Here is a 26,965-nt window from a genome sequence, read left to right as displayed (position 1 = left end):
AAGTTCAGTAGGAATATTACTGCATTGATTTCCACTTTAACATTTGTATACTTTAAAGATTGATTCTGTATTTATCAATAATCAGGGATCAATTAAAAAATGTTACAAGCCATAGTGAGCGAATAATTTTGTAATTTCAAGATGATACGAAGTGTAGACAAAGTTATTTTATAATTTACGTACAAGAACTTTTTGCACGAGTACTACATAAAAAAACTAACTCCGCATACATAATGTTATATTGTCATTCTTTTTGAAACCATCTATGCTTGCAAAATGTAATTTCCATACAACGTCGTACATATAAAAGAGTCGTATTAAGGTAAAAAGTAAGGAAATAATCAAGTTGTAAAAATAACTCATTTTCTCGAAAAGTGCAGCCAAAATAAAAGCTTTCCCGTCCAGGTTGACTGTGAAAACAGGTTAGCTTAATTTCGAATCTCCCGCGAGAGTTTGCGCCGAGCGTCGAAGTCCCCACAATGACGCCATAGCATATTTTTTTATTTTTCAAATCCAGACGACATTACCAATTATCTTCCATATTGTCCAAAAAGAAAATTATCATTTGTTTTGCTCTTTGCTGTTTTGGTAACGGAGTATAATGAAATCCTTAGCGATGCCTATTTTCATTCATTACAGCACGCGGAACAATTCATCAACATCTTCTCGTTTCAAATATACATGAAAGAATACGCTATATTTCTCTCTCTCTCTCTCTCTCTCTCTCTCTCTCTCTCTCTCTCTCTCTCTCTCTCTCTCTCTATTTTTGTTGATCGGTGAAAAATGAGAGAAAGAGAAAAATGTTACTCTTCTTCTCGCGCGTCCTCTCAAAGAAAAAGAAGAGGAAAAGAAGAGAGAGAGGAAAAGGTAGAGGTGACATTATGTCAGAGTAAAAACAAGCCGGCATTGTTGGCTCGTTGACTATAAGGTTGTACGCGTGCACGAAAATAGATGCATATAACTGTTGAGCTAACGCAGACACACGCATGGATCGCCCATAAAAAATTTCATCGCAAAAGCGTAATTACCTTGGCGGCCTCTGGATATCGCATTTTTGCGGATTCGATACAGAGCATCTCGCATATATACACGAATGTGAGGACAGAGGGAGGGGGTGCGAGTGGGATGTATTTTTCATCCAAAGTGCAGAATGTACGTACCAGCTGGGCGCATAGCTAGCCTTTGACTGCCACGCCTCTTCTCTCGGCCAGCTCGTAAAAAGAGACTCACTGGGCCGTGAGAATCTCGAAAATCGTTAGCTTTTTCATTATCTAGCTGTCTCCACTCCCTTGCCATTTTTTCTGTCCTCTTACACTCCTAACACTTTGCTTTCTGAACTTTTATCTTCTTCTCCCCCCCCCCCTCTCTCGCATTATCAAATGAAATAACTCGAGTTCGCGACCTAAGGAACTGTCGAGTGTTTGTGCTCATTTGGCATTTATCGTACGCACATTGATGGAGGCCATACGCGAATTTTACTAAGACTTGGTTCGAGTGACACATAGGCAGCCGGATAAGCTCAAGTATCGAAAAGAGATCAACGCGCGTACATTTCAAATTCGAACTATTAGCCAAATGAATTAAATTGAAAGAAGTGAGAATAAATGTACAACTGAATTAACTCAAGTATGCTTCAAGTTTCTAACTTCTATTTCAACAATATTTAAATGGTATAATTAATCACTATTTCGTTATTTTCTCCAACATTTTGTCGTCTACTATTCAAATGGGCCTTGACTTTAATTTTCTCAAATATGCTTATAACGAAATATTAAAATTTCCAGAAAACTAGAATGAACTGAAAAATGCATGAAAATTTAATCGTAGCTACCATTTCAACAAGATTCATCTTTAGTCAAAAATCAGAAATACATAACTCGGAATTCGTAGAGAAAACAGCCATAAAGTTTTTGGGGGCGTAAAAGGGTAAATAAAATGGCGTGAAATATCGGTAAGAGAGAGAGAGAGAGAGAGAGAGAGAGAGAGAGAGAGAGAGAGAGAGAGAGAGAGAGATTTCCTCGAGGCTAGGAGCTACCTGACCCAAATCAGTACGAGAACTGCCAAGCGTATCGAAAAAACAGCTAAAAGCAAGTTCTCTCTATCTTTATCTCTCAGCAGGGCGAGTAATCCTACTTCTTACGTTCCTCGACGATTTAAAGAAGAAACAACAACAGCACGAGAGAGCGAAATCCTATTTAGATTGCGCCACTTAAACGTAAATGAGTTATCTCAGAGGTTAAAAAGTGTATAGAATACATTACCATACGCATCTCCTTCTTGCCAATAATTAACGCGGTTGATGCTTTTGAATCTCAACTAGTCATATCGATGAGTCATCTCAATTTAAGGACAATTCGCGGTGTTCAACTTCCGTAAGTGCGAGATTATGTACGTTGATGATAATATCGTTGATAGGAACTTCGTTTTTCTGTTTTTTGCATGTACACAGAGGGCACAGAACTTCAGATTTTCATTTTCAAAGGAGGTTTTTTATTTTTACATAGCGATGATAAAAATTCAAAGTGAGATCTAACAGCTGTCCATTTATCAATTTTTTTATCAGAATAAATCTACTAATCCTTTGGTAAAATTTAATGCTTGAACTCTGATAATGAACAATGTATAAATAGATAAAAAAAAAGTTTTTGGAGTAATGTATAAGCTTCCTTTGCTAATATTATAATCCAATCTTACATTTTCGCTTTATGATTAATAGAAAAATTGTACCATTCACCGATTTTATCATTAAAGGGTATATCTTTTTTCCCAATGTAATTCTTGGGAAATATTTATTTTTTCTTGGCGAACGATATCTGCTTATCATATATTCTGATCATCAATCATTTACAAATTTCGTTTCATACAAAATATAAACGAAACCATCAACAACCTGTTGTTTGCCGTGTCAAAACTTTTAGCAGTCGTTTAAAGTCGTTCGATGTCGCGCCACCAGTGAATCACTGTTAGCAGAGCAAGAAAACGAAACAAAAAGTTTTCAAATCAATGAACATAAGTTCGTCATAAGTATCGTCATCAACAAATCGTAATCGAGCAATATACTTTTGTCTATCATCTCGGTTTTTGAGCTCCTCGGTTGATTGTTTCGTTGTTCTCATATTAGAAGAGAACTGAAGAAGAAAAGCTAGTTTTGCGAGTTTTTGTAGCCATTATCCACACAACTGAATCTCTCCGCTCCATAAATCAGCTGTCATTATTGGCAGAGATCCCATTAGAGTCGGCTTTTCAGCCCTTTCTTCCTGTAATAACTCTTCGCTTCATTCATGAGATTTATATGCACGTGTCCAAGTCACACTCACACTCACTTTTCAAAAAAAGTTACAAAATCACTCATAGTCGGCTTCCAAAGAATTCATTTATAGCCATTACTCCTTTTAGCGTGAAGTTTGGTTAAAAGTTGCGTGCAAGTTTGCGGTCGCGTGTGGCTAACATAGTGAGCGTACGACGATATAATTTTCTTCGCGTGTCTCATTAAGGAAACACGCAGCGCCCAAGAAAACTTGTAGCGCTCGAGGCACGACTACGACGACAACTTCTCGTCCTGCTGTCAGACGCTCGCTGAAACGTACCACACACGCGCGTGCGTTAGTTTATTAGGCTTGTTATAGAATGAGTAACTGCGTATTTCATAAATTATGACGATAATGCTTTCTACTAGTCGCCTACTTTGATGTTTCGCGGGACACTTTTAATCGGGCTTTACCCAGATTTTGAGGATGAGGGGGAAACTCGAAAAAATAATTTATGCTCGCTATCATTTCATGAGATTTCAACAAACATAACAGTAAACAAAAATGTCGATTCCGCTCGAACCAACAAATAAGCAATTGGATGTTACCGCAGATTTACACAGTATTAAAAACCCATTTTGGTCGCACAGGAATCCAAAACAGCCTCTACTCGGCAAACATCCGTTTCACGAAGAAGCGAACAAATAGACATTGTTGTCTGAAACAGCTGAACGAAAACATCGATATCTGCATAAAATCCTCAAGCGGCAGTACACAGAACGAAGCAGAAGTGGGGGGAGTAGGGCGACCGATTGTCTGCAAGTTATGCTCCGAGTGGCTCGGGAGGGACGTTTAAGATCGATCGCGCAAACATCCGTCGTCGCATGAACTTCCATCTTCTGGGGGGAGGGAGGGGAGACATTTCGCTAGTTTGATTCGTTACTTGTTGCCCGCGTGCGATTCACCTATATAGTCCCGCTGCTGTTCTCAAAGATTCTCCGCAATGCAAATCAGAAGTCATGGCCGAACAGAAAAGCCAGTAAAGTTAAAGTGCTGTATTTTGATGTCTCTTCCCTTAGGATGCTGTAAAAACTTGAGATTCCAATGATTTAAAGTACTTTACGGAAGTGATGTTGCCGCGCGAAAGGATTAAATTGAATGTATGACTTTACATCGAGTCGCGCTACTGATTCTGACAAGCGTACGCTCACGTACAATGTTAAAGACGCCCTCGTGTGGTACAGTTTCATTTCTTATAAGCTCGAAAATAAGAGATGAGTTGAATTCGATTACTTGCAATGACATAATCATTTCATTGCAGTACCACCGTCAGTTCTGACATTTGTTAAAATTGTAAATGTGATTCGTCACTTTTATATGAAATTATGAAGTTAGTACCATTATGAAAATCTTTTCAACAAACTATTGCCACCGAAAGAAATAATGCTGCCGGCGATTCTCCTTGACTTTAACAAGCACTCTTTTATCTGCGGTCATGAACACAATTCAAAAGCGCAAAAATAGTCTACTACCGACCACAGCAAACGAGCATGTAAATGGGCGCGTTAATATGCGACAACGAGTTCATTAGGTAGTCAAACGAGAGTCGTCGTCGTCGACGGCGGCCGAGTCGAGTATCAAAATTTCAGACAGTCCTGTCACAACGAGTACGGACCTTACGAGATTTTCGGGATTTTCCTGCTGATGATATTACTGCTTTACACGTCGGTGCTGTCTTTATACACGAGGTACACGGCGCTGAAAGAGAGAGAGAGAGAGAGAGAGAGAGAGAGAGAGAGAGAGAATGTCACATAAAAGCAGGCATATCCTGGAAGCATTTTATCTCATTTGCTACGAAAGGTGTGCACTAATCGGCATTGATGTGGAAAATATACTGGAATATACGTACGTACAAACGGGATTCCCGTCGGTGAATTCTGTTTGATCTCATAAAATCGTTGATCTTGTTAAAATCAAAGTGCGCGTCAAATTATCCGCAGAAATTTATAGATCAATCGGTAAATTTATCAATATGTTCCATTACAAAAATGATTTGAAACAGTACTTTGATATATTAAAACTTAGCATCAAACATGTTTTTCAAAATGTCTTATTTGCATCTAAAAAAAAAAAATGTTTTTTTATTATTTTTGAATTCACTGAATTGCATCCTAGTAGAAAAATCCGACACGTTCATTTACCAAAAAGATTTGAAAAAAGTTCAAGATTCGAAACTAGCCCAAAGAAAAAGAGGGAGAGAAGCCAGAGGAAGAAGAAAAAAATGAGGCCAACCGGTAGAGTGAGATCTTGAAAAAAAGGGAAGGGGAAAAGGTTTGAGAAGCAAGTTAAGACAGCGATGCCGTGCTCACATGCGCCTAAGTAAATAGCCTGCTATTCAAGCCGAAAATCGACTCTATCGTTTACCGCGTGCCTCCTTGTGCGCATCAATGCTCTCCAATTTTTCACGCGCAAGCACGGATTAATCAATTCTCCTTTTATTTTTATTTTGAAAAAAAATGCATTGTTTGAGCTTTCTTGCCTCGACCCGCATTGTTCCGTCCGTATCTTTCTCTCTCGCTCTGTCTCTCCAGGCGCGCATTGTTCTGTGTCTAAGAATGGAGGCGCTTGCGCTTTTTTGCGAATCTCCAATAGCATGATAGTTTCTCGAAACATACCTACAAAAAAAAATATTTTTTTTGCCTCTTTCTTCCTTAAAATTATGGATATTTTATGAGAATCGAAATTTCTCGAAGCGTGGAGAGGAAGCTAAATTTATACCTACGCATCGGATATTTACATGCGAATTTTTTTTCGTCATAACAAATTGGATAATCTTGCGAAAGCTGCGAGGGGATTAAAATTTTTATTTAACACAATTTATATTTGAATAATTCAAAGTAAAATCTTGTACTAAGATTATGAAATAAACTACAAAGTGAAGTCAAAAAAAAAAAAACAAATTATTCAAAGCCTCGAGAGAGAAATGGATGTATCTAACTTGGATTGACTTCAAACGTAAGTTCAACTCTCTATTTAGATAACTATGGAAACTTCCTCCAAGAAAAATATCATATCATCTTATGCTGCTGTGAAGCTAGCTATTGTTTTCAAAAACTTGGAAAATTGGATTCTCAAGTTATTTTTGCGTGCGTATCAAATTCAAAGATCTGTAGCTTGAAAATCGAAAGCGAATATTATCTTTTGCAAGTGACATTCAAGAGACCGTGAAGGGAACAATCTAAATCAACGAAAGCCTTGACACTGATGCAAATCGATTTTATTACCTGAATGAACGAAAGTAGTAGCGGCCGAAGCTGAAAGATTTCCCCTTTGACAATGCAGCATTCGATTCTCCTTTGGAGAGTAGCTCCAATCTCGGTATGCAAAGTCACCGCATAACCTTTTTACCTCACGTCACGCAGCTTTCGTATCTTCTCGTTTCATTTCATTTCACCTCCTACTTGCTATATCCCACCTTCGTCGGTCAGACAGCCATGTCTTTGCCTCTGACTTCTCGACGAGAATTTCAATCACGTGACATATGAAATGCAACTACATCCATCCGCAACTCAGAAAAAGATTGGAGTCAAGGGCTTCGTAACATAAAAACGATTGTCTCATGGCCCTTTTTTGTTCGTTGCTCGCAACACTCTTGTTGGTGATGCCCACATGTGGATTTATTTGCGCATGACATCGTAAAAGAAACTTTAACTTTTAGAGTAATCTATTCAATCTTTCAAAGTACTACATTTTACATACTGAATTCCTACGTCTGATTAAGTTTTAGATGTCACATATAGTCATTATATTTTATAATGAAGGCTTCTTTTTTTATTTTCAGTAAAAGCTGAAATTTATATAATATTAATATTCCAGAGTTCAAGCAAGTAAATAAATTAATTCCGCGTAATCGAATGGAAAACAGTATCGGAGATTACATAAAATTTGGCATACAAATCACGAAATCGCGCGAATTTAATTCCGTTACATAACAAAATTGCATTCGTAGATGAGAACGCTAACAAAAGGCATCCAAGGGATAGGAACGCTCATTTACACCAGTAATTGAGCTGGACATTGAATGTTGGAGGATCGTCTCTCCTTTATGTCGATAAGCTCTACCGGGATCAAGGAACAAGAGAGGATCAAATTGATAAGTGAACGTTTCGAGAGAGATACGTTTAGTGAATCCCAGTGATCGAGTCACTTTGCATTTGCAAGTCGGTTGGTGATCGTTCAATGTAAAAGTAACGACTAAAAAATGGAGTACAAGCGTACGTATACATCGCTTGCGTACGACTATTTAATTATCCTCAAAGAGGTAATTGTAATAATCTCGGCGTTTAAAAAAAAAATGAAAAAAAAGAAGGAAAAAAGGAAAAAAACCTTTGTCACGGGTGGCAGCGTGCAGTTGCAAATCGCATCGGCATGTTTTCGGCCGAGCGAAAGAGAGAAAAAGAGAGCAATCAGTTCTGTCTGCGTGCCCACGCGAGTCGAATCGCCCCTCTGATCGATCTTTTGCCGTACACGCGCGCGGAAGGCTATCCGCTTCAGGTTTTATCTCTTTTTCCTTTACGATTGCAAAGCTCTCTTTTATCTTCGTATTTTTTCCGACGGCACGCTTCATAAATTACCGATATATATTAGGGTGAGAAAAAATTAACTTTTTTAAAATCATTGGGGGCAGATATATACGTGTCAGATTTATTACTGAATATGTGAACGCATTACCGCGGAAGAATATTAAAGCTTACGTCTCTCGCGCTGGATGGCTTTTTTCCTCACTTGCCTGAATTTCTCCTTCGAATATATAACGTTTTCATCGCACTCATCTTCTTGCATTCTACGAATTCGAACGCGTGTACTTAGCTTATGCTCCATTTATTTTCAACGAATTGCGCAAGAAACTTGTAGACTGACTTCTCTTAGCTTACACATGAAAAAAGCTTCAGATGAAGATTTGCACATCGGTAGTGGAAAAATGACTTTATCATTTACAAGATACTTGGTACAGATACATCGCCTACGTACGCGTCGCCTTCGCCTTTTTATTAATGGATTGCACAAGTATTACGTATAGCTGTGTGTGTCTCGCGAGTGGCATGAAAATCGATGTCACCTTTTCGCTAAAGTAGATTATTAGGAGCGTGCACGCGTGTACAATGGCCCGACCTATGAGAGACAAAACGCCGATCGATCTTTTTGGAGTGGTTGGCATCTGCTTCGTTTTCTACAATATGTCTTGATCGGATTTGTAAACATCGATAAATGTTTCAGTGCTAGTCTATTCGCGTTTAATTTCGCATGATAATTTTATTTCTAGTACTTTATTTTTTTTTATTTAAGAAATAACATTATATAGGTAGTTTGCAGTACATTCTTATAAAAATCCCGCGAGAGACGAGTACTTGAATCATAGAGGTCTTTCTTTTTATAGGCTTCTATAAGAGAAGAGGGTCTTCTGTTGGACTATTTCGCTGAACAGCAATGCAAACGTGTTTCAACATTTCTGTGAATATATCTTATACAGAAAGTTTGTTTTGATTTTCACCTCGGTGAATCTAACAGGATATAGTTATATATATAATGTATATAATAATTATATATATAATGTAAATATAATGTATACGAGGTTATATGCTGGTTTGATTGATATAGATAATGTCACAAATCTTGAAATGCAAACGATATTTCTTCTCAAAGACGCTACTGATGTGTCAATAAGTTTGCTCAGTGATATTGAAATCGACAAATGTAGATTGTTTTTTCTCAAAAACAAAACTCTTATTCATATAGACAGTGGTGATCTCCCTTTATATAAAAACAGGCATTGTTCGTAAGACCACTGTGAATTCTATTTTTCATGATTCATCCACGTTTCAGTAAACAATGTCCATTTCATCAAATCTTTACTTACTACAGGTCAATGATTATTCATCCACTTCGCAAGTCAAATATCCTTTCTTTACAAATAGTGAAACTTCTACACATAAAACATCGATCACAAATGTATCGTTTTTTACTTTACGATGAAAGAAAGGAAATGAAAACGGTATCTGCCTATAGTAACTGCAGAGAAACAATCTACTCTGAATGCTAGACAAAAAATTCGAAATTAAGTGTAAGTGAGAAAAAGAAAATTCTGCATTGTCTTGTAAATGAAATTTACACGTGGATTAGAGAATAAAATGTTATCATGTGCAGCGATACTTAATCGAGTAAGCAAGAGCAATGCAAAGTTGAGTCAAGAGTAGAATGGCGTCGGCAAAGTCTTGTTCTCATTCCCTCGCAAGTCTTACGCGCCTCGGCTGGCACTGACAATTAGATCGGGACGATTTAATGGTCGTAGCTCGGTGTCTTCAAAGTTGGCTGACACGCGGCAAAGAGAGAATTACAATTGGATAGGATGCCTACCCTCTCCCTCGCTCTCTCGAGGAGAGGTATAATAGTATAGATAAAATCGAATAGCAAAGTCACTTCGATTCTCCGTTACCTTACAAAGTGTTGGGCGTCGTCGCAATAACAAACTTTACAGCTTGCGCACTTTTTTAATTTTCTTTGTTGTTAATTAACGAACTTGCGCTTGTTAACCGACGTCCTGCTTCTTATATTCTGCCTTCGATAAGTTATTGAAACTTTCGTCGCAAGAGAGAAATAATTGCTTCGTGAATAATTCGCCAAGACCATAGCTAACGAGCTAGATGAATGTAATATGTTCTCTTTCTCACTCTGTCTTTCCATCTCATTGTCCATGCACCAAGTATTGGAAAAATTCTGATATCGAAAGAGTTTCTTCTTTTTCTGTACGCTAACCAAATTGAATTTAAAGGCATTTTAATATTGATTGATAATCGGGGCAAAGTTTGACTTTGCAAAAGCATATCAGGCATTCATTGAACTATCTATTCAGGAGAAAAAACCTTCTAATTAAAGCAGCCACGGTGTCGGAGATAAAAACAGGTCATTAACTTTTGCGTAAAAGATTGCAAACTTTAGCAAGTCACGTGGGTAGCTTAGCCAGCATATCTTACCGTTAGATCAGTTCCTACGATGTGACCTATCTAAATCTTTAAACGAGCTCTCATTTAGTTTGAACTCTTCTTTTCACGTGCTCCAACGTTATTTTATTATGACGTCTAATTACCATTCGTTTTACGTCTTGTTAATGTTGTTTAATAGCGATGTTTTATTTTTTATATCTTTTTAAATAACTTAATAATGAAAAAGTTTTTAACGACTACGGATGAAAACTATCTTCATTGCAATGTAAAATTTCTTCAGCGAAATATATCAGTTTACGTGTTTTTACCCGATAAGAATCAACTTTATAAAATAACAACAAGAGAAATTTATTTCCTTTTGATGGACAAATTAAATTTCTCTCCCAGAGCTATTTACAAACCCCAACGCCCATTAAATTAACATTAAACAGTTTCAAATGAGAATCCAACATTTTCTGTAGTTTCCAAGTGTCAAAGCTCTACGAGCGCAAGCATTTCGCCGATTCTCATTTGAACACTGCATAACTTCAGTTTAATCAGTGTTGAATTTCAAGACTGAAAGGAAACTAAAAGAGGAATGAACCAGGACAGAGCAGGCTTGTGTTTTTTTCCGATTTTTTAGATAAGCGTGACTCATTCATTCCAAGTGTACGAAATTAAATTCAACAAGTTGCAATCCATTTAAAACAGCATCTTTTTTGGCCGATAAGTGTATCTTAAGCGTCACGAAATAAGCGTAATTAATTGTAAGTAAATTAATTGCAATTATCACACGAAGCGAGAGTTAATTGTTTGCTAATGCTTGACACGTAACTCTAAAAGTGAAGAGAGTAAGAGAGAGAGAAGTCCGTCACTTGAGCGCCGTACTCGTGTCGAAGAGTGCAACCATCTGAAAATCCTTTTCCGCAGCAAGCTCTCTTTTCACGTTTTCGCGCGCGATCACGTCGAGAGATTGCCAGATCGATCACTGGCAATTAAAAAGTCTGGAAAGTAAAGCCAGCGCATTATCCCCTGGCGCGCACGCGAGTACAGCGGTGATTCCATTATAGTTATCCCAGAAACGAGTCTGGCACTAATTGCGCTGCTCGATCAAGAAACTCTCCCGTTTATTTTTTTTTCTATTCTTTTTGCATCTTTCCTCGCTGCCTCGATTTGTGTTTATAAATTCCATAACCGTTGAGTCAATGGTGAACTTATAATTGGCCAAATTGGTAAACCAAATAATTTATATCGATTAGTGCGCGAATTTTATTAAATTTATATTGATCGCAGATGACAAAACAGAATGCCAACGTGTGCGTATCTGTGTACGTATGTAAATATCAAACGGGAAAAGTATCCCAGTTGTGCATTATTAGCATTGTATTAGCATAGTACATATTCCCATGCGCAGCTGTGTAGTGAAGACGATGTAGCAAACGTATCAAAGTTTACCACCACGAGTTGTAGTGCGCGGTCGGATGGTGTTTGTCGAGAGTGATTGTCTCGGGGAGTCTCGCTTCAACTCAAATATTCTCGCCGCCTAGCGTTGTTCGTTACAGTGGCTTCCTTGATAACTTCACATGATGAATTTTTAATAAATGATTAGCAAAATATCTCTATTTTTTATTTACGATTTATTCTGTATCATTGCAAACATGTCGGGGCGGAAGTTTTTTTCACTTGAGCCGCTTCTCGTGTACATATGAGCGGAGATTAGTTCATTAGCCAAATTATCGGAAAGTACTTATCATATTGTGGACCCGTACTTATTTGTTTTACTCGAGTGCTCTATTGAAAATTCATTGAGCTTTCGTAATTGAATCGTAAATTGAAAGAAAAAACATTTTTAAAAGTTAGTTTTCACTTTTTCCAACTTTTATACGAGTACTCATATAAAGTGCTGATTTCTTATTGTTTTTCTTGGCTAAGATGACATTTATTTTACGACTAATTTTCAATTTCTGAAGTTACTTATTGTAAAATTTATTCGCGGTTAGTAAATTTATCGCTCGAACTTCTATACTTTATGCATCGAACTATGTATAGATTATATTTACCTGACTAAAATATGGCTAACCAAACTTAGTTAAATCTACTTGGCTGAGTCAATTTCTGGACTGTATAATAAGGAAATTTGAATTATTTATGGAATACTAAGTCGCGATACACTGGAGACTTTCCAAAATAAATATTCGTATAATTGGGATTTGTCATATATAGAATTGAAAAAAAAAATAGCTGCGATCGATAACAATGAAATTTCATCAAACCTATGAATAACAATAAAAAGAAAAAGAAACATCATTGTAAAATCATTTAAAACTATTAGATTATACAACACGTTAAAGAAGTTACCGTCACTGGGAAATATTGAGAAATTCCGAACTGATAACATGCCATTAAAATATCTTTCTATATAAAAAGCTTTCGTCGTTGCTGTCGGCTTTCAGTTGTAGAAAAAAGGAGAATCGATAGCACTCTAGCCAGTGAAAGGAGAGCGCGCAGATTTCCAGTGCGTGGAATCGGATCGAACACCTCCAATTCGATGCAAAATCGTAAAAAAGGAATACGACGCAGCTTATCATTAGACCATTCGAAAAAGCGTGAACTTGTAGAACCGTTGGCGTGAAATGCAGGCTCCCTCTATTCTCTCGCTTGGCTATCGACTTAACTGCAACTTCATTCTTCGTTCTGAAATTGGAATTTTCATTAAAAAGAAGTGGAATGATCAGTGCGTACATCCTTCGCAAAGCTTCCCAGGAGAAATTAATTATTTCTTTAGTACTACTTCGGATCGTTTATTATCACAGCGCGACAGCAATATCGCGGCTAAATGTGCGCGCACTCGACGCCATCAAATTAGCCAAACTACTAGTGCAAGCGCGCAAGCAAGAGTATATCGTTGGATTTAGAACCATAGATGAAGGAGGGGGGCGCGTTTCCCTCTTACGAGCTTATAGCTAGACTTGACGATATCTGGCGTCCCGTTAAACTTGCCACTTCCGCGAAAGGTTGCGTTCATTATGTTTGCGAACTTGATTTTTTTTTTAACATCTGTCTCTGCTTTTCTTTGTTTTTTGAATCACAGCGTAAAATGTAATTTTCCTTTCCACGCATAGCGTGCGAAGAGTAAAGAAAGTTAGATTCGAGTACAAAAAAGCGCATTCGGATCAAACAAAGTTTTAATGAAATTCAAATTCGCTTTTTCCAATCAACAAAAGCCCTAGAAAAATAAGCATCTAGGACGGTGACAACGGGGGAACGTTCAATCCACTTCTATTTGATGTTTCGCATGCAATGTTGCAACTGCACGCGGGACGAGAGGGCAGGGGAAACGGAGTGGGAATAGAAACAAATGCAACGTGAAACGTGCTTTGGTAAGCTAATTAAATTGAGCGCTCCGGGCGCGAATTGCTCGGCGGCAATCGACGCCAGTCATCATCAGCCGCGCCGGTCAGCTAATTAAATGTAGCGCGTCGATCGGATTGTTCAGTCTTGAAAAACAAATGAAATGGATGCGAACGAGCGTCGTGCCCGAGGCCGTGGAATGGGATGTTCGACCGGTGAATTTGATAGAGCGCGCGATTTTTTGGTAAGCCGCGTATAAAACAGCCCAGCATGGCTGGAAATGAAATTCATCAGATTCGTAACGTCGGCTGGTATTGTCGCGCGTAACGCGCACGCGCTCGCATGAATAATTCATCTTTCTGTTCGATCTGTTCGCATTGCATCACTGCTTGCTCTATTCGATATTAATTGTCCGCGATCGTTGTGCCATCGGCTTTACAAATCATTTATTTAATTATTTATTCGATTACAATGTATGCAGTTTTTCAACTTTATGAACCTCTAATTCGAGCCATTCGATGTCACCGTAAAAGCACTCTGTTTAATTCTTTATATTATAAAAGCCACTATGGAGATAGTGCTCTTTATTTCGATGATCAAATAACACATTTCCATGATATAATTGTTGGCAATTTCAAAATAACGCAGTTTCAACGATACGGTACTTGTCATTTAATCGTAATGTAACATACTATAGAATAAAATAATGGAATAATCATTGTTCGAAATATATATCGAGTAAAAAACTCTGTTTTTTTAATGCTTCAGTGGTCTAAAGAATCCTCTTAATTATTTTCGACTAATCGTCTAGACTGATGAATCAATCAGTTTCAAGCTTTAACGATCTCGAATAAAAACGAAAAGCAAAACGATTGGATCGTCAATAATTTTTCAAGAAACACCTTTGAAAAGCAAGCATTCTATCTTGACCGAGGTGAATTCCCGCGCGTCTGCGTCTTGTAAGGCGATCGGCCACCTGTGGCTGCACGTTGCTGTCACTATGCTCGCGTTTCGCCTTTAGAAGCCACTTTCTCGCTTTCTCTCCTTGACTTTTGGAGATTTTGAGCTTTCGAACCGTTGTGTTATTTCAATTACTCGCTGAGTAATTAATAATGTCCTGTATTTCTTTTTTATTCCGATGAGTACCACCGCAAAGAGGTGCTTGCGTTGGAATCTCTCTAAGAATGCTTTTGTCGTACTAGTAATCTTACTTAGTTTTTTTTTTAAGCTTTAGCACTTACTCTTGAGGTTTTAGGTAGGTATTTCGTCGACTAAATTAAATAAAAAATTTTAAGATTGGTGCAAATGGTAATTTTTGCCGAAAATTTTAAAGAAAATTAAAATTAACCAATGTACCATCTATGAGTATCAAGAAATGTATGAAAAAAATTCATATATAACAGATAAATGAATTTAGTATCGAGGGAATTCCATAATAAACATTCCGAATATTGATAAAATAAGTGAATGTTGACAATAACGAGTCGGAAAATACTTGTCAATCAGTCTTTCAGTTCAACTATCGATCTGTTGAAAAGTCATGATTCCCAGTCGTAAAGACTCGAAGCTTCGCCGCAGAAACAAGAGAAAAAAAAAGACGAGGAAAGAAAGAAAAGTCTAGCCGAGATTTTCATCGGTTAGCACGTCGGATGGGGCTTCGTTAATTAACATTGCGGCTGCAGATAAGAGGCGGCCATACGAACCTTGGCATTTCGAGCATGCGGCGCGGGGCGAGCGGTATAATCTCGATAATGGGCTTTTTACGAAATTAGAAAGGCCATCGTGGCCGATACCGCTTGAAAAATCCTCCAGCAAAGCTTTGTTTCTTTTTATTATTTCGTTAGACACGGAAGATCAGCACAAGCGAGATCGCATTGGTCAAGAAGCTCATTGAAAACGGAGAATTTGCATTTGAGCAAGAATCCATAATGTGGATGCTGAAAATTATAATAATTAGCTGTTAAAGAGTCTAATGTTAATTGATCTATATTTATAAGACTACAATATTTCAGAAGTATTGTAACATGAAGTAAAATTTTAAAGCGTTTCAATTGTTCAAAAGTACAATGTAAAGGTTATTTTTGACCCAGCAGCAGACATAACCCTAAGCTTCATGATTTCGTTTGCTTGTGTCACAATACCATTAAAGTCACCAAAAACAAAATTCTACTTTGCACTTAGATTTCTTCAAACTTTTTTTCCCTCCTTCTTTCTGAAGGAGCAATTCTGTTTGTAACCGGAGCTCGGCTAATGATAAAAGTTGGCGGGGAACTTTTGAAAATTTCATCGGACGCGCGACTTTTCGGCCAATCAGCTCGTTTTCGCGTGCGCAGCTGAGACGCTGCCTTTCTCTGATTAGCTGTTTCAATCGTACTCGGAGAAAATTCATTCGGACACAAGGATTCACTCGCGCTAAACAAGGGAATTGGATAGAGGCTTGCTCGTTGTTTTGTAGGCAGTCAGCTCGTTTGAAGCTGCTTCATTGACGCGTTGTTGGCTTACTTTTTTCTGATTTGCATGATATTTTCTTACTTACCTCGTAAAGTTTTTCTAAGATTGCTTGGGACGCTATTCTGAAAGAATACAAAAATACTCTTGCTTCTCGTTTTATATTGTGCACATACAGAAATGACTTATGAAAGACAGCGTGAAGTATTCTTGAAATAAAATTAAGAAATTCCGTCGTAACATAAAACTTTTTTCATTTACATCTTAAAATAAAGAAAACATTTTTATTTTGTGGTGGAAACACAATGCACTTCATAATATATTCAGAATTCACAGGCATATGGAACTTTTAGCAAGTAAAATTTTTTTTTTAATCTTAAAAAAAGGAATTCTGATAAATAAACGAAGAAAAAGGTTGTGAATTAATATATTAATAATTTGACTATGGAGTACATTATTAAATGTGTCGGCATGTCACAGTAAAAAGAGCTTATACACGGTCGAAAAAATCTGACCGTCGAGGATCATAGTACAAGGCAGGGTATTCGCGCGTCAAGTGTAAAAATCTAATTTAAACGTGAACGGCCAAAGTGCGCCTGTGAGAAGCAAAAGTATGGTGTAACAAGAGCTTCGAGTTTTAACTGTGCAGCTACGCGTTACTTAGCATGCGGCAAACAAGATTTAATCCTGCGTGCTCGCGTACCATCTTTAAAGGCCACTTTCACGAGCTTTCATACTAGCACCTATGACGCCAGCGGTAACTAACTTTGCCAATGGTCAAACGACCGAAAGGAGTCACTGACATTTTCGCGGGCATACAACGTTGTTAATTAAGAAGTTTACTCTGTATGAACGAACAGCAGAAAATTTTTTCTCTGTCGATACGGTGATCTCAATAATTTCATCTGACATGGTCATAAAGTTTTAGTTGTTCAAATTAACACTTACAACGTTCTTCGTGAATCACAAAAACTCGATTACTAGTAATCATATTGTTCGGTTAATTATGTTTTTAGGTATGACTTCAACGCAAAGAGTAACAAAAGTAACAGAAAGCTTATTAAATGTTCAATTTCAATAACCATCTTTAATGATTTTCTTACGATTATGTTAAGAACCATTAATCCGACTTACCTTGAATTGTTGCAACTTTTGCACAGTTCAATCAATATTCCATTTGTAGCTCCACTTTTGTTTCGCTCTTTTATTCCAGTGGCATAAAACAAGTGAGAAAAGATACGATTGTCTGCTATCCGACGAGAAACTTGGCTCGGGATGTCAAGGCTACGATGCTTTATAGTTCTTAACTGAACTTTAAAGAGTATCTTATTACTGGATAGGTTATACACTGTCGATACCGTAGCAAACTTCTTTCCAGTTTCGTTCAACTTTGAGCCCACTTAAAGGGATGAAGTTTACTTCGTTTATCTCTTCTGCGAATATCTTGAACGCAAGCGTCATAGGGCAACTTTCATATTCACTGCCTTTGAGCCTGTGATAAAACAAACTATTGAAATGTATATTCGAGGGGTGGATTGATTTTAACAACTGCTTTTTAATTTTGTAACCTGAATCTCAATTCTTAGTCAATTAAATGAGCTACTTTATAACCAATTCAAAAATAAAGCAACGAATGAAGTTTCATATTCGTTCGCACTCTCAAGAAAGGACTTTCTGATTGTATCATGAAAATGTTTCCAAACTTTTTCGCACCTCTTTTATAGGAGCTGTACAGGCGAACGAAATCAAATTTTTCCTATGCGACTCTGCAGTCAGCATGAATATGATTTATATTTGTAAAATTTAAAGGACACTTTGTTTACCGTTGCACAGAAGGTATTTTTATTTCTTCTAATTACTAAATTCGCAAATCATGATAAGAATCAGAATCGCATAAAAATAATTATTCGTATTTCAAAACGGTAATTGATATACTAATCTAGATTTCTAACAAACAAATCTAACCTGAATAATCGGTTTTCAGACTCGTCAGAGCAGCACAGTATCAAATGAGGATGTGGAGGCAGGTGGTGTCGTTTGTACGGGTGGAGCATCGACGACCACGCGCTCGTCATCGATCGCCTCGCCGTCAGACCTTGTCGACACCATCAAGTCAGTATTCGATGGCTCGAGTAGGATACTGCCGAACCCCACCGAGAGAGAGGTCATCAGCGTCGGCACGGGTGCCATCAAGAAGCAGCCTAAACAGAGCCGCGTCAAGACCGTCGTCGAGCCTCCGTACTCGCCCACGGTTGGTGGTTCAACTTTCTTGTGTATACGCGGAACTTCGATGGGCTGACTGCGGCCCCTGCAAATTTTCCGGCTAATCGCGAAACTATCCTCGTATGTCCTAGTGGTTGAGCACTATTGCCGACGCTTAAGAGAGACAGCTCGAAAGCCGTCAGTTACTGTTTAGAAGTTGCGCTAGTCAGCTGCTTTCAGGAAACTTTGCGTTCGGCTAACTCAGCTAATAATAAAGTAGCCGGGATAGCCACCGCCAAGCTTCAAGATCGTGTCTAATTGAATGTTTTCTGTTCAGCAAAACCATTTTCTTGAATAATTCGAATAAATCATTACATTCCGACAGTTTGACGAGCGAAGACACAGGCATAGTTTGCCAAGGACAACGACGCGAGAAACGGAATGTCCGATGTTGGTCGCATCGTCGCAAATGGTCGTCAGAGCCTCGACGTCTTCCTTACCTGTACCGACGCCCACCACCTCACACAAGTCCCCCCACAGTCGTTCCTCCTCGCCGGATCAGCTTATGGCCAGTATCGCTCTCAAAAAACCAAATATCACGAAAGCCCAGCTGAAAGGTAATCGCTTTTCTTTTTTCACTCGAAATTGACACTCTGAAATGAGCTAAATAGTTCACGTAGATCTGCCGTAAATTTATGAAAAGCTCCAAAGAAATAATTATCTCTAGATATCCATAGAATAGAGTTAGTTTCATTGATGATGCTCGAATGATACATACTTGCACAGGAAACACGAGTAGACACACTCGAGAGAGGAAATGGTCGTTCAATTCAATCGAGGCTGGCAGCAGCTGTTTATCCGCAACGGTCGTTCGGATAACACTTGAGGATATGCCGATCACCGCTGATCTTGCAGCCCGCCCTCCTCTTCCCCAAAGTTTTATCGTTCGTTAGTCGCCTGCTTCAATTTCTATGTATAGCAATCGAATAATCGATTTATTGGCACTCACGCGCCACTGCTTTTCTCGCGATAACGAGTTAAGCGCGAGGAGTGTGTCGGCTGCTCGAGTTTTAAAAGAGACGCTGGAGTGGTGTACAACAGCGCGGAAATTCAATCTAATTTTTTCCGCGTGATCTTTTAAATGCACCTGCCAAGCCGATCAATTAAAATACCCCGCGGACTTTGCATTGGTTGATAATTTTACTTTACACTGCGCGTCGTACCGTCGTCTGTCGCGGCACTAATTAAACGAAGTAATAGTTTTTCGACAAGTATTTCTAATAAAAACACGGATAAATATCAGATTTTTTTTCTTCTTGCGTTCAGGCGAATCTCTCGATTTTATGAGCGATCTCCCCGTTGATGAACTCTCATTCGCGAATTGAACATTTATCGCTCCAAGCAACCAGTCGGTGTAAGCCACGAGAAGAGCAATTGCAGTTAAACCGAAGCCGATAATCCGGTATATACGATCTCAATCCCGAAAGGACTACCTCGTCAGTGCTCAAGCGAAGATCTCGCATAACTGATAGGTTCGATCATCAATCGGGTACGGTTATTATCTCGCTCAACACAGCTACTTGATAGTTAACCGGAGTCTTAAACCTACGTAAGAAGCAGAAGCACCGCCAGCTTCATTAATTTTCTCATAGCCAAACGAAGTCTGCGCTTCAATTTTAACCCGCGAGGTGATCAATGTGTGCAGGAGCACGACGCGTCGGAGTTCGACACTAAGATCGAGGTTGCCGAATGTATGCATAAACGACGAGCTTTTCGTGAATTAATGTACGACGATCAGAGCGGAATGCACGTAGAGAAAGAGAGAGAGAGAGAGAGAGAGAGAGAGAGAGAGAGAGAGAGAGAGAGAGGGACAGAGATTGACTTTGAGTAGCGTTATACGGTAAAATGGAGTATGCATCTGATCTTTCACGAGGAAAACGAAAATTTATTTCACTTTGAGCGTAATAATACTCGAAACGAGACCATCAAACACTACACTCAGTTGGGTGTACATACTACACTCCAGAGTGCTCTCGCTCGCTGTTCACATCGGCTATATTAGTTTTCACATTCCTACGTGCCACAAGTTTACTCACGTACATTCCGAACCATTAAAGTCACTTATGCCTTTGTATTTATTTATTTATTTATTTATTTATTTATTTATTTATTTATTTATTTATTTATTTATTTATTTATTTATTTATTTGTTTGTTTATTTATTTATTTATTTATTTATTTACTTATTTATTTATTTATTTAAGAATGAATGCCAACCGTCGGTAGAAATTATAGCAATGACGCATGCATTTGCCATTTAAATTCCCGTAATCTGTTGACATGATTGAATGTTCTCATGATAAATATACATCCAACATGCGTCGCAATCGATAGTACTGCTGGTGTCACTGCCGCTATGTTTAAACGCGAATAAATCCGTGGGAAATTTTGGTTTACTCCCAGCACTGATTAACGCCGACGAGTGCGATATGAATGTGATAGGGATAAAAATGCATACGATATTGATATTTGAAAAATAAATGGCCAATATCAATTCAGTTTTGTTTACTTAGCGTAAATAGACTTTTTGTGGAAACTATTATTGACAAATCAAGCAAAATTTGCAACACCAAAAATTTAGCAAGAATGAATGTAAAAAACGCTGTCAAAGAATCAGTGGAGTGCTTCTTCGGATATTATGATGTCATTTTGTTTTCAACAAAAATCATTGGGTAAACCACATTTTTGTTCATGATAAACGTTATTTCTGTTAAAGTTCGTTCAACATAAGTTATTATAATTCACAGTAACGAAAATGAGAACCGATACTCATACTACAAGAATAATCATAGATGATAAATACATATATATATAAAACAAAATTATTAAAAATACACAAAAACCGTCTTTTTCGCTTATTAAAAAAAAGATTAATTACTGTATGATGATTCCTATAGTTGCAGGAATAAAATACATTAGTTTTGCAAGAGCGACTTTGAACTTGAAAAATATGGAAATGCCAGATGAACACGGCTATATGTATATTGACCAAAAAACAATAAAATCTTTCCGTTAATTTAAATTTTTTTTTAATTCAAAATTATTCTTCTGACTAAAGGCAGTAAATTTGGATATTGAAATTAAAAAAACGTAAAAAATTATTCAGCAAAGACCATAGCAAAGCTTTCTCTTTAAGAAAGTGAGAGAAATTATTACTTTTATACATCCTCGTGCGTATGGTATATACGAAGCAATTAATAGTCGCTTGTTATCCCTTCATTTACGAGTATCATTTTACGAGTATTGTATTTGTATTCTTGCAGAGTTCCGGGAGGCGTTCCGACTATTCGACAAGGATGGCGATGGCTCAATTACTAAAGACGAACTGGGCAGGGTAATGCGTTCACTCGGACAGTTCGCCAGGGCTGAGGAATTACGGACTATGCTAGAGGAAATTGATATAGATGGTGAGTGCCTGCATGCTTTATTAACAGATTTCTCCAAGGATTCAAACTCCACTGCCAGGTTATTATTCTAAAAATATATGCTCCGCGATGTTTATTTTTCTCAACAATTTCGTGCAACGCTGGAATATTAAATTAAATTGATCGATTACATCGGCTTGAGCTGTATTTGGATAATTAAGTACATTATTTAGAAGTTGGATTCAGAAGTGATTATTTTTTATTTCTTCCAATTTCTGTTTTAACGTGGTTTTGTGAAAATTATGTTTTTTGAAATATAAAATTCTTTTTCAAATTGTAGTTATGTCAAATAAGAAATCACTATTGAATTCACGCGTTTCACTTATTTCTTGAATGGAATACAAAATTTATCGTAGAATAAATATCAAAGATAATTATATTGAGCATTATTAATTAGCACTTTGTAAGGTTACATAGATTCCTTCATTGTAGCAACAGCTCGTGTTACCTCACCTTTTTTTTTACGACTTATTCACGACACAGCAGCCAATAAAATTGATAGCTGGTACAAAATGAAGTTGAAGCCAATGATCTGCATATCAAACTTGTTAAAGATATAAAAAGAGCTAAGAAAGACTTTAAATAACAGGTATCGAATAGACCGCTACTTTTTTTGCGATAACTCTTTTGACAAATTTTTCATCAATTTTTTTTCTAATTTCATAAGAATAGATCCATCAAGAAAGAAAAGCTCAACTTCCTTTGTTTGAATAAAATAGCCTGCAAATTTTTAGGATAGAACAGTATCTTCAAAATATAGTACATTTGTATTTCTTCTTATACGAATCCTTCATTTCTTAAAAAAAACTTTCACTTACTTCTTGAAAAAAGCTTTTCCTTGAAATCGAGTATAAACGTAGCTGGAGTGTCCCATCATGCTTCACTTAAAAGAATTAACAGTTTCTGAAACAATAAAATCTTGCCCTTCTTCTGCTTATGTTGAAGTAGTTGTTGCTGTAACATTTCACAAGTATTTATGATTTGATTTCGCACAAAAAGAGCTTTCGTAAACTTGAATGTAGGAAAAGTGACTTTCTTAACGACTTGAAAATCCATCAGTCCACGTGCTGAATAGAAAAACGAAATCAGTAGTGAGGTCGGAATCTGGTCAGCCGGCATGAATATAAATTTTGACCTCTGAAAAATCGTAAAATTCTCAAAATTCCCACAACAATGGCCGGCTCTTTCTCTAGAATGGAAAATTGATAAGCGCGCGTGGGAGTTGAGAGGCAAAAAACTAAAAATGAGTTGAAACGAGCCGCTCGTAAAACGCTTTACACGGTAGGCAGGCATTTTCGTTCCGAGAATATACGCGCACATCATGCATAATTCACCAACGCTTGTGCCATGGAATAGCCCAACCAATGACGAGGTGACATGTCGAAGTGGCTGTAATTTACGGCAGACAGATAGATCGCAAGAGTAAGCGAGCTCTGGAAAAATACTTGCCTCGGCGGGGGCACCGCGAGGGCGTCTTATCGAAAGGCAAGCACTCGCACCTCGTTAATCAAACAATACGCTTGGCACCCGCGCGCGTTCACATTGAATTCCACCGGTGGTGCATTAATTTCGAAACCTCGCAACGACATCGGCAAAAAATAACAAGCACCTCTCTGGCTCTCTCTCTCTCTCTCTCTCTCTCTCTCGAAAACTCTTAGAAAGCGAGTCGATTAATTGCGGGCAATTTCGCGCGAAGATAAAATATGCATCTCCCTCTCTCTCTCTCTCTCTCTCTCTCTCTCTCTCTCTCTCTCTCTCTCTCTCTCTCTCTTCGAAGATAGAGAAGCCCGTTATTGGAGCTGGTTTTTCTGCGATGAAACGTTGGAAACTCGACTGGCAGGTAAAATATTTTACTCGCTTTGATCGTCAAACTACGCGAGAACTCGTTAAAACGCTTCGCGCCCCAACGCTCGTACTACGCAACCGAAAAAAAGAGAGCAAAAGTACCGACCGAACGGTCGCGTCGTTCCGCTCATATGATACGTTTGAAATTAATTTTCCATCGGTATGATGAAAAAGGGCCGAGTAGCATTGAAATCGGTTGAGTAAATAAACGTCAGCTCTCGGTATCGTTGCGCAAGCGTCAGATCAGTCTATCCATTCGCGCCACAACCATTTGCGCGAGAGAGTAGAGTGCAATCTTTTTCTCGGAGAGCAACCCCTTTTTCTTCCTATCCGTCGACGCTTCCATTCGCGCCGAGTACCTCCGATTGTCGCGCTACACACGTCGATTAAGAAAAGTGGTGCAAGATGCTTTCGGAAGAGATAGTGACCGTCGACACCATACGCGCAACACACACCATCGAGTCTCTCTTTCTCTTGAGGCTAAGTCAAATGAAAATTAAATAAGAGCTTTTTGCAACAGAATTTCCAACAGTCTTGCTCTCGCAAAGGTATTTCCATACAGGTTTACTGGTTTTTCTTTGCGAAATCGCGCGTACGAATACTGTGAAGGAAGAGAGCGTACCTATGAAACTTGGATGTAAACGGAATTTCGAGCTTTAATCCGGAGTGAGGGGCTGTTATCATTTGTTTACGTACAGCATCATAGGGGTGGACCACGGGAAGACTGGTTCGCTTGAAAATACGCAACATTAAATGTTGAGCTTAGAGAAATACATGAGACACTCGCAACAAGAGAGAAATATGACATGCTTTTCTCGTGCATAAATGCTAGTAAAAGCTCTGCTTTAATAGTTATTTACGTACTTTGGGCTGTATCACGTCGTATTACGTCGAGGGACTTTTTGGGAAGGAGAGGCGCGCAGCGGCCTCGGACGCTCCACTGCCCCCCTCTCCTTCCCAAAAAGTCCCTCGACGTAATACGACGTGAAATAGCCCGAAGTGCGTTAACAATTTTTCAATTTTGGCGCCCGTAAACTGATTTTTACCGTTAGCCGGTTGTAATATAAATAAATATTGTAAACATTTCAATTATATTTTATATATTTATTTATAACTTTTATATTTTTTACATATATAAATAAAAAAATAATTAGATAATTTTTCCTTAGTTTTAATAATTAATAATTAATAAAAATTTAATAAAATTAAAATATTTGTAACTAATTAAAAGAATCAATATATTAATTATTAAAAGTTACATTGCAGTTTTTACTAATACCGGCACTTTTTACTTTTCTCGATTTTCAAGTTCGGACACGTTAGACAATCCCCTCTCACTTTTTAAAGGCGGAGACTATACTTTTCCGCAGCACGGAAAAACTTCCATGCAGAGCCCTCTACATGGAAGTTTTTCGTACTAGTCCTCCGACGTATTAAGTGCTGTCACGTAGAGGGAGCCAGGGTCCTGGGCTGTATTGAGTCAATGCAGCCCAGGATGCCCCTCCGCTGTACTGAACAACTTTCTACGCTGAGCATGCTCTGCACGTAAAAAGCTGCTTACGGGCGCCTAAACTGAAAAATATTTAAAAGTACTTCAAATATTGACGACTCCCGAGTCAATGAGTAGGAGATAGCTTTTCTCTTGTGTTTCAAAGAGTCGCAATATCTTAGTCATATCGGTTTGTATATGAAAATCCAATACATTTCTTTATGTGTTTACTGATGGAAGAAAATGTATAGCAGCCACTGTCTTAAAACCGCTCAAGAAAAAGAGAGAAATAAAAGTCATTCCCGTAAAATAATTTATTTTTTATGTCCCTCACTGCGCAATCTTCATGCATACATACATGTACAAGTTTGAATAATGAGCGACAGCATACATTCATGCATACAACATTTTATCTTCCTCTGATATAAAACAATAAACAATGTTGAAACTTTTATTTTGAAATAAAAAAAATATAGCTCGAGGAAAAGAAATTCAAAGAATGAGTCACGGTTGCGTGATACGTGGAACTTACGTAAAAATTTATAGAACAATCCAAACATCCGAGAAACTTCATGAGGAGAATGAAAAACTGGCCGCACTCGTGAATTTGAAGTACGACAATGAATCATTTAGAAGGCATGAAAATCTAAGAGGAAACTTTATACTTTTACCACTTGCCAGTTGCCCGAACGATGCCAGACTCTTGTTTGGGCATAATTCCCAGGCACTTAACTGAACTTGGATAACAAAGCACACGAATATGGACAGATATCTTGCTAAAAGAGAACTAAAAAAATGCCATGGAAAAGTAAGAAAAATCGCAATTTAATCAGCCATAAAAGTCAAAGAAGTAGTCTATAATATCAAGAGGATGTAGCATGAAACTTCTTGAAAGCGGCAGGGCCGATCGACAAAACAAGCAGAGCGCGAATTCAATTCCACATGGCGTTACGTGGCGCGCGTGTTAAAGCATATTTTCAGGGATGTATAAACCGTTGCACCAGCACATTATTATGTGAGTACTATAGCGCCGCTCGATTAATATCGCTTGAAGCGAAATCGTTCCACTGGTAGCACAGCTCGGAGATTACGGGAAAGGCTGGGACTCGGCTTCGCAGGATAAAAAAGAATGGTCCTGCACTCCGGACAGGTTTTTATTTAATAGTAATAATAATAATAATAATAATAATAATGTTTCGCAGCTTGCTTCAGTTCGGAACTATGACTCGTGAAAAGTAAGGCTTCTCAAACTGTACACATCCATATTAAAGTAAACTTCGCCCGAAACCGTACGAAAAGTATAACGGTGGAACGTAGCTTTCGCTATATATCAGTTCTTTATAAACTGAGGGTAACTAACTCGATTAATTAATCAACATTTGAATATTAATGCCTCGTTATTGGCACACGGCGAATGTTTCAGCATCTCTGACGTATACCGTCTACTAACTTCAATTTTTGAATAATTTATATTTTTTTCCTGCCGCAGACACAATTATCGTTCTATTCCGATAACTTTATTATTAGCTTTTACAACGAAACTTTGCGGCGTGATACTTTGAAAAAAAAAAAAAAAATCGTTTCGAGGCGAAGCAACAACGAAAATGTAGCACGACACTTACGGACGCTGTGCCATATAGAAAGCACCGTGTACGGCGCGTAACCGATAGCATAAAACCACGCGTGTTTTTGCATGCTCGCGCGCTCTTCGAAAAAGATCATGCCTAGACGCGTAGCGATGCACGTGAGACGATGATAAAAAAGAAAGCTCGAGTGTAATATAATACTAGTTCGCCTCGTAGTTGCTGCTTTCTTTCATTTTTTTCATCCATTCGACCCCCAACGCACTTTGCAATTTCTTAATTGCAAAATGCGTCGAGCTAGCGCCACTTTCTAGAGAGCCGAATAAACAGCAGT

At 38.0% G+C, this 26,965-nt stretch overlaps 1 protein-coding gene across 1 annotated transcript in view; it reads left to right on the top strand.

The window, feature by feature from the left end:
• The first annotated feature begins 4,743 nt into the window (after positions 1 to 4,743).
• The window catches only part of LOC131664199 (calcium-binding protein 4), a 41,973-nt gene continuing 19,751 nt past the window's right edge, over positions 4,744 to 26,965 (top strand). Inside the window, exons 1-5 of the mRNA XM_058935102.1 lie at positions 4,744 to 4,800; positions 4,844 to 4,996; positions 18,012 to 18,278; positions 18,615 to 18,846; positions 21,553 to 21,696. Of these exons, the coding sequence (XP_058791085.1) occupies positions 4,744 to 4,800; positions 4,844 to 4,996; positions 18,012 to 18,278; positions 18,615 to 18,846; positions 21,553 to 21,696 (853 nt within the window). The remainder of the gene's footprint in view (positions 4,801 to 4,843; positions 4,997 to 18,011; positions 18,279 to 18,614; positions 18,847 to 21,552; positions 21,697 to 26,965) is intronic.

This window comes from Phymastichus coffea, unplaced genomic scaffold, assembly GCF_024137745.1.
Source record: "Phymastichus coffea isolate CEN01 unplaced genomic scaffold, Cenicafe_Pcof_1.1 PCOF00043, whole genome shotgun sequence".
NCBI classification, from domain to species: domain Eukaryota; kingdom Metazoa; phylum Arthropoda; class Insecta; order Hymenoptera; family Eulophidae; genus Phymastichus; species Phymastichus coffea.
This window is presented reverse-complemented; position numbering and strand designations above follow the sequence as displayed.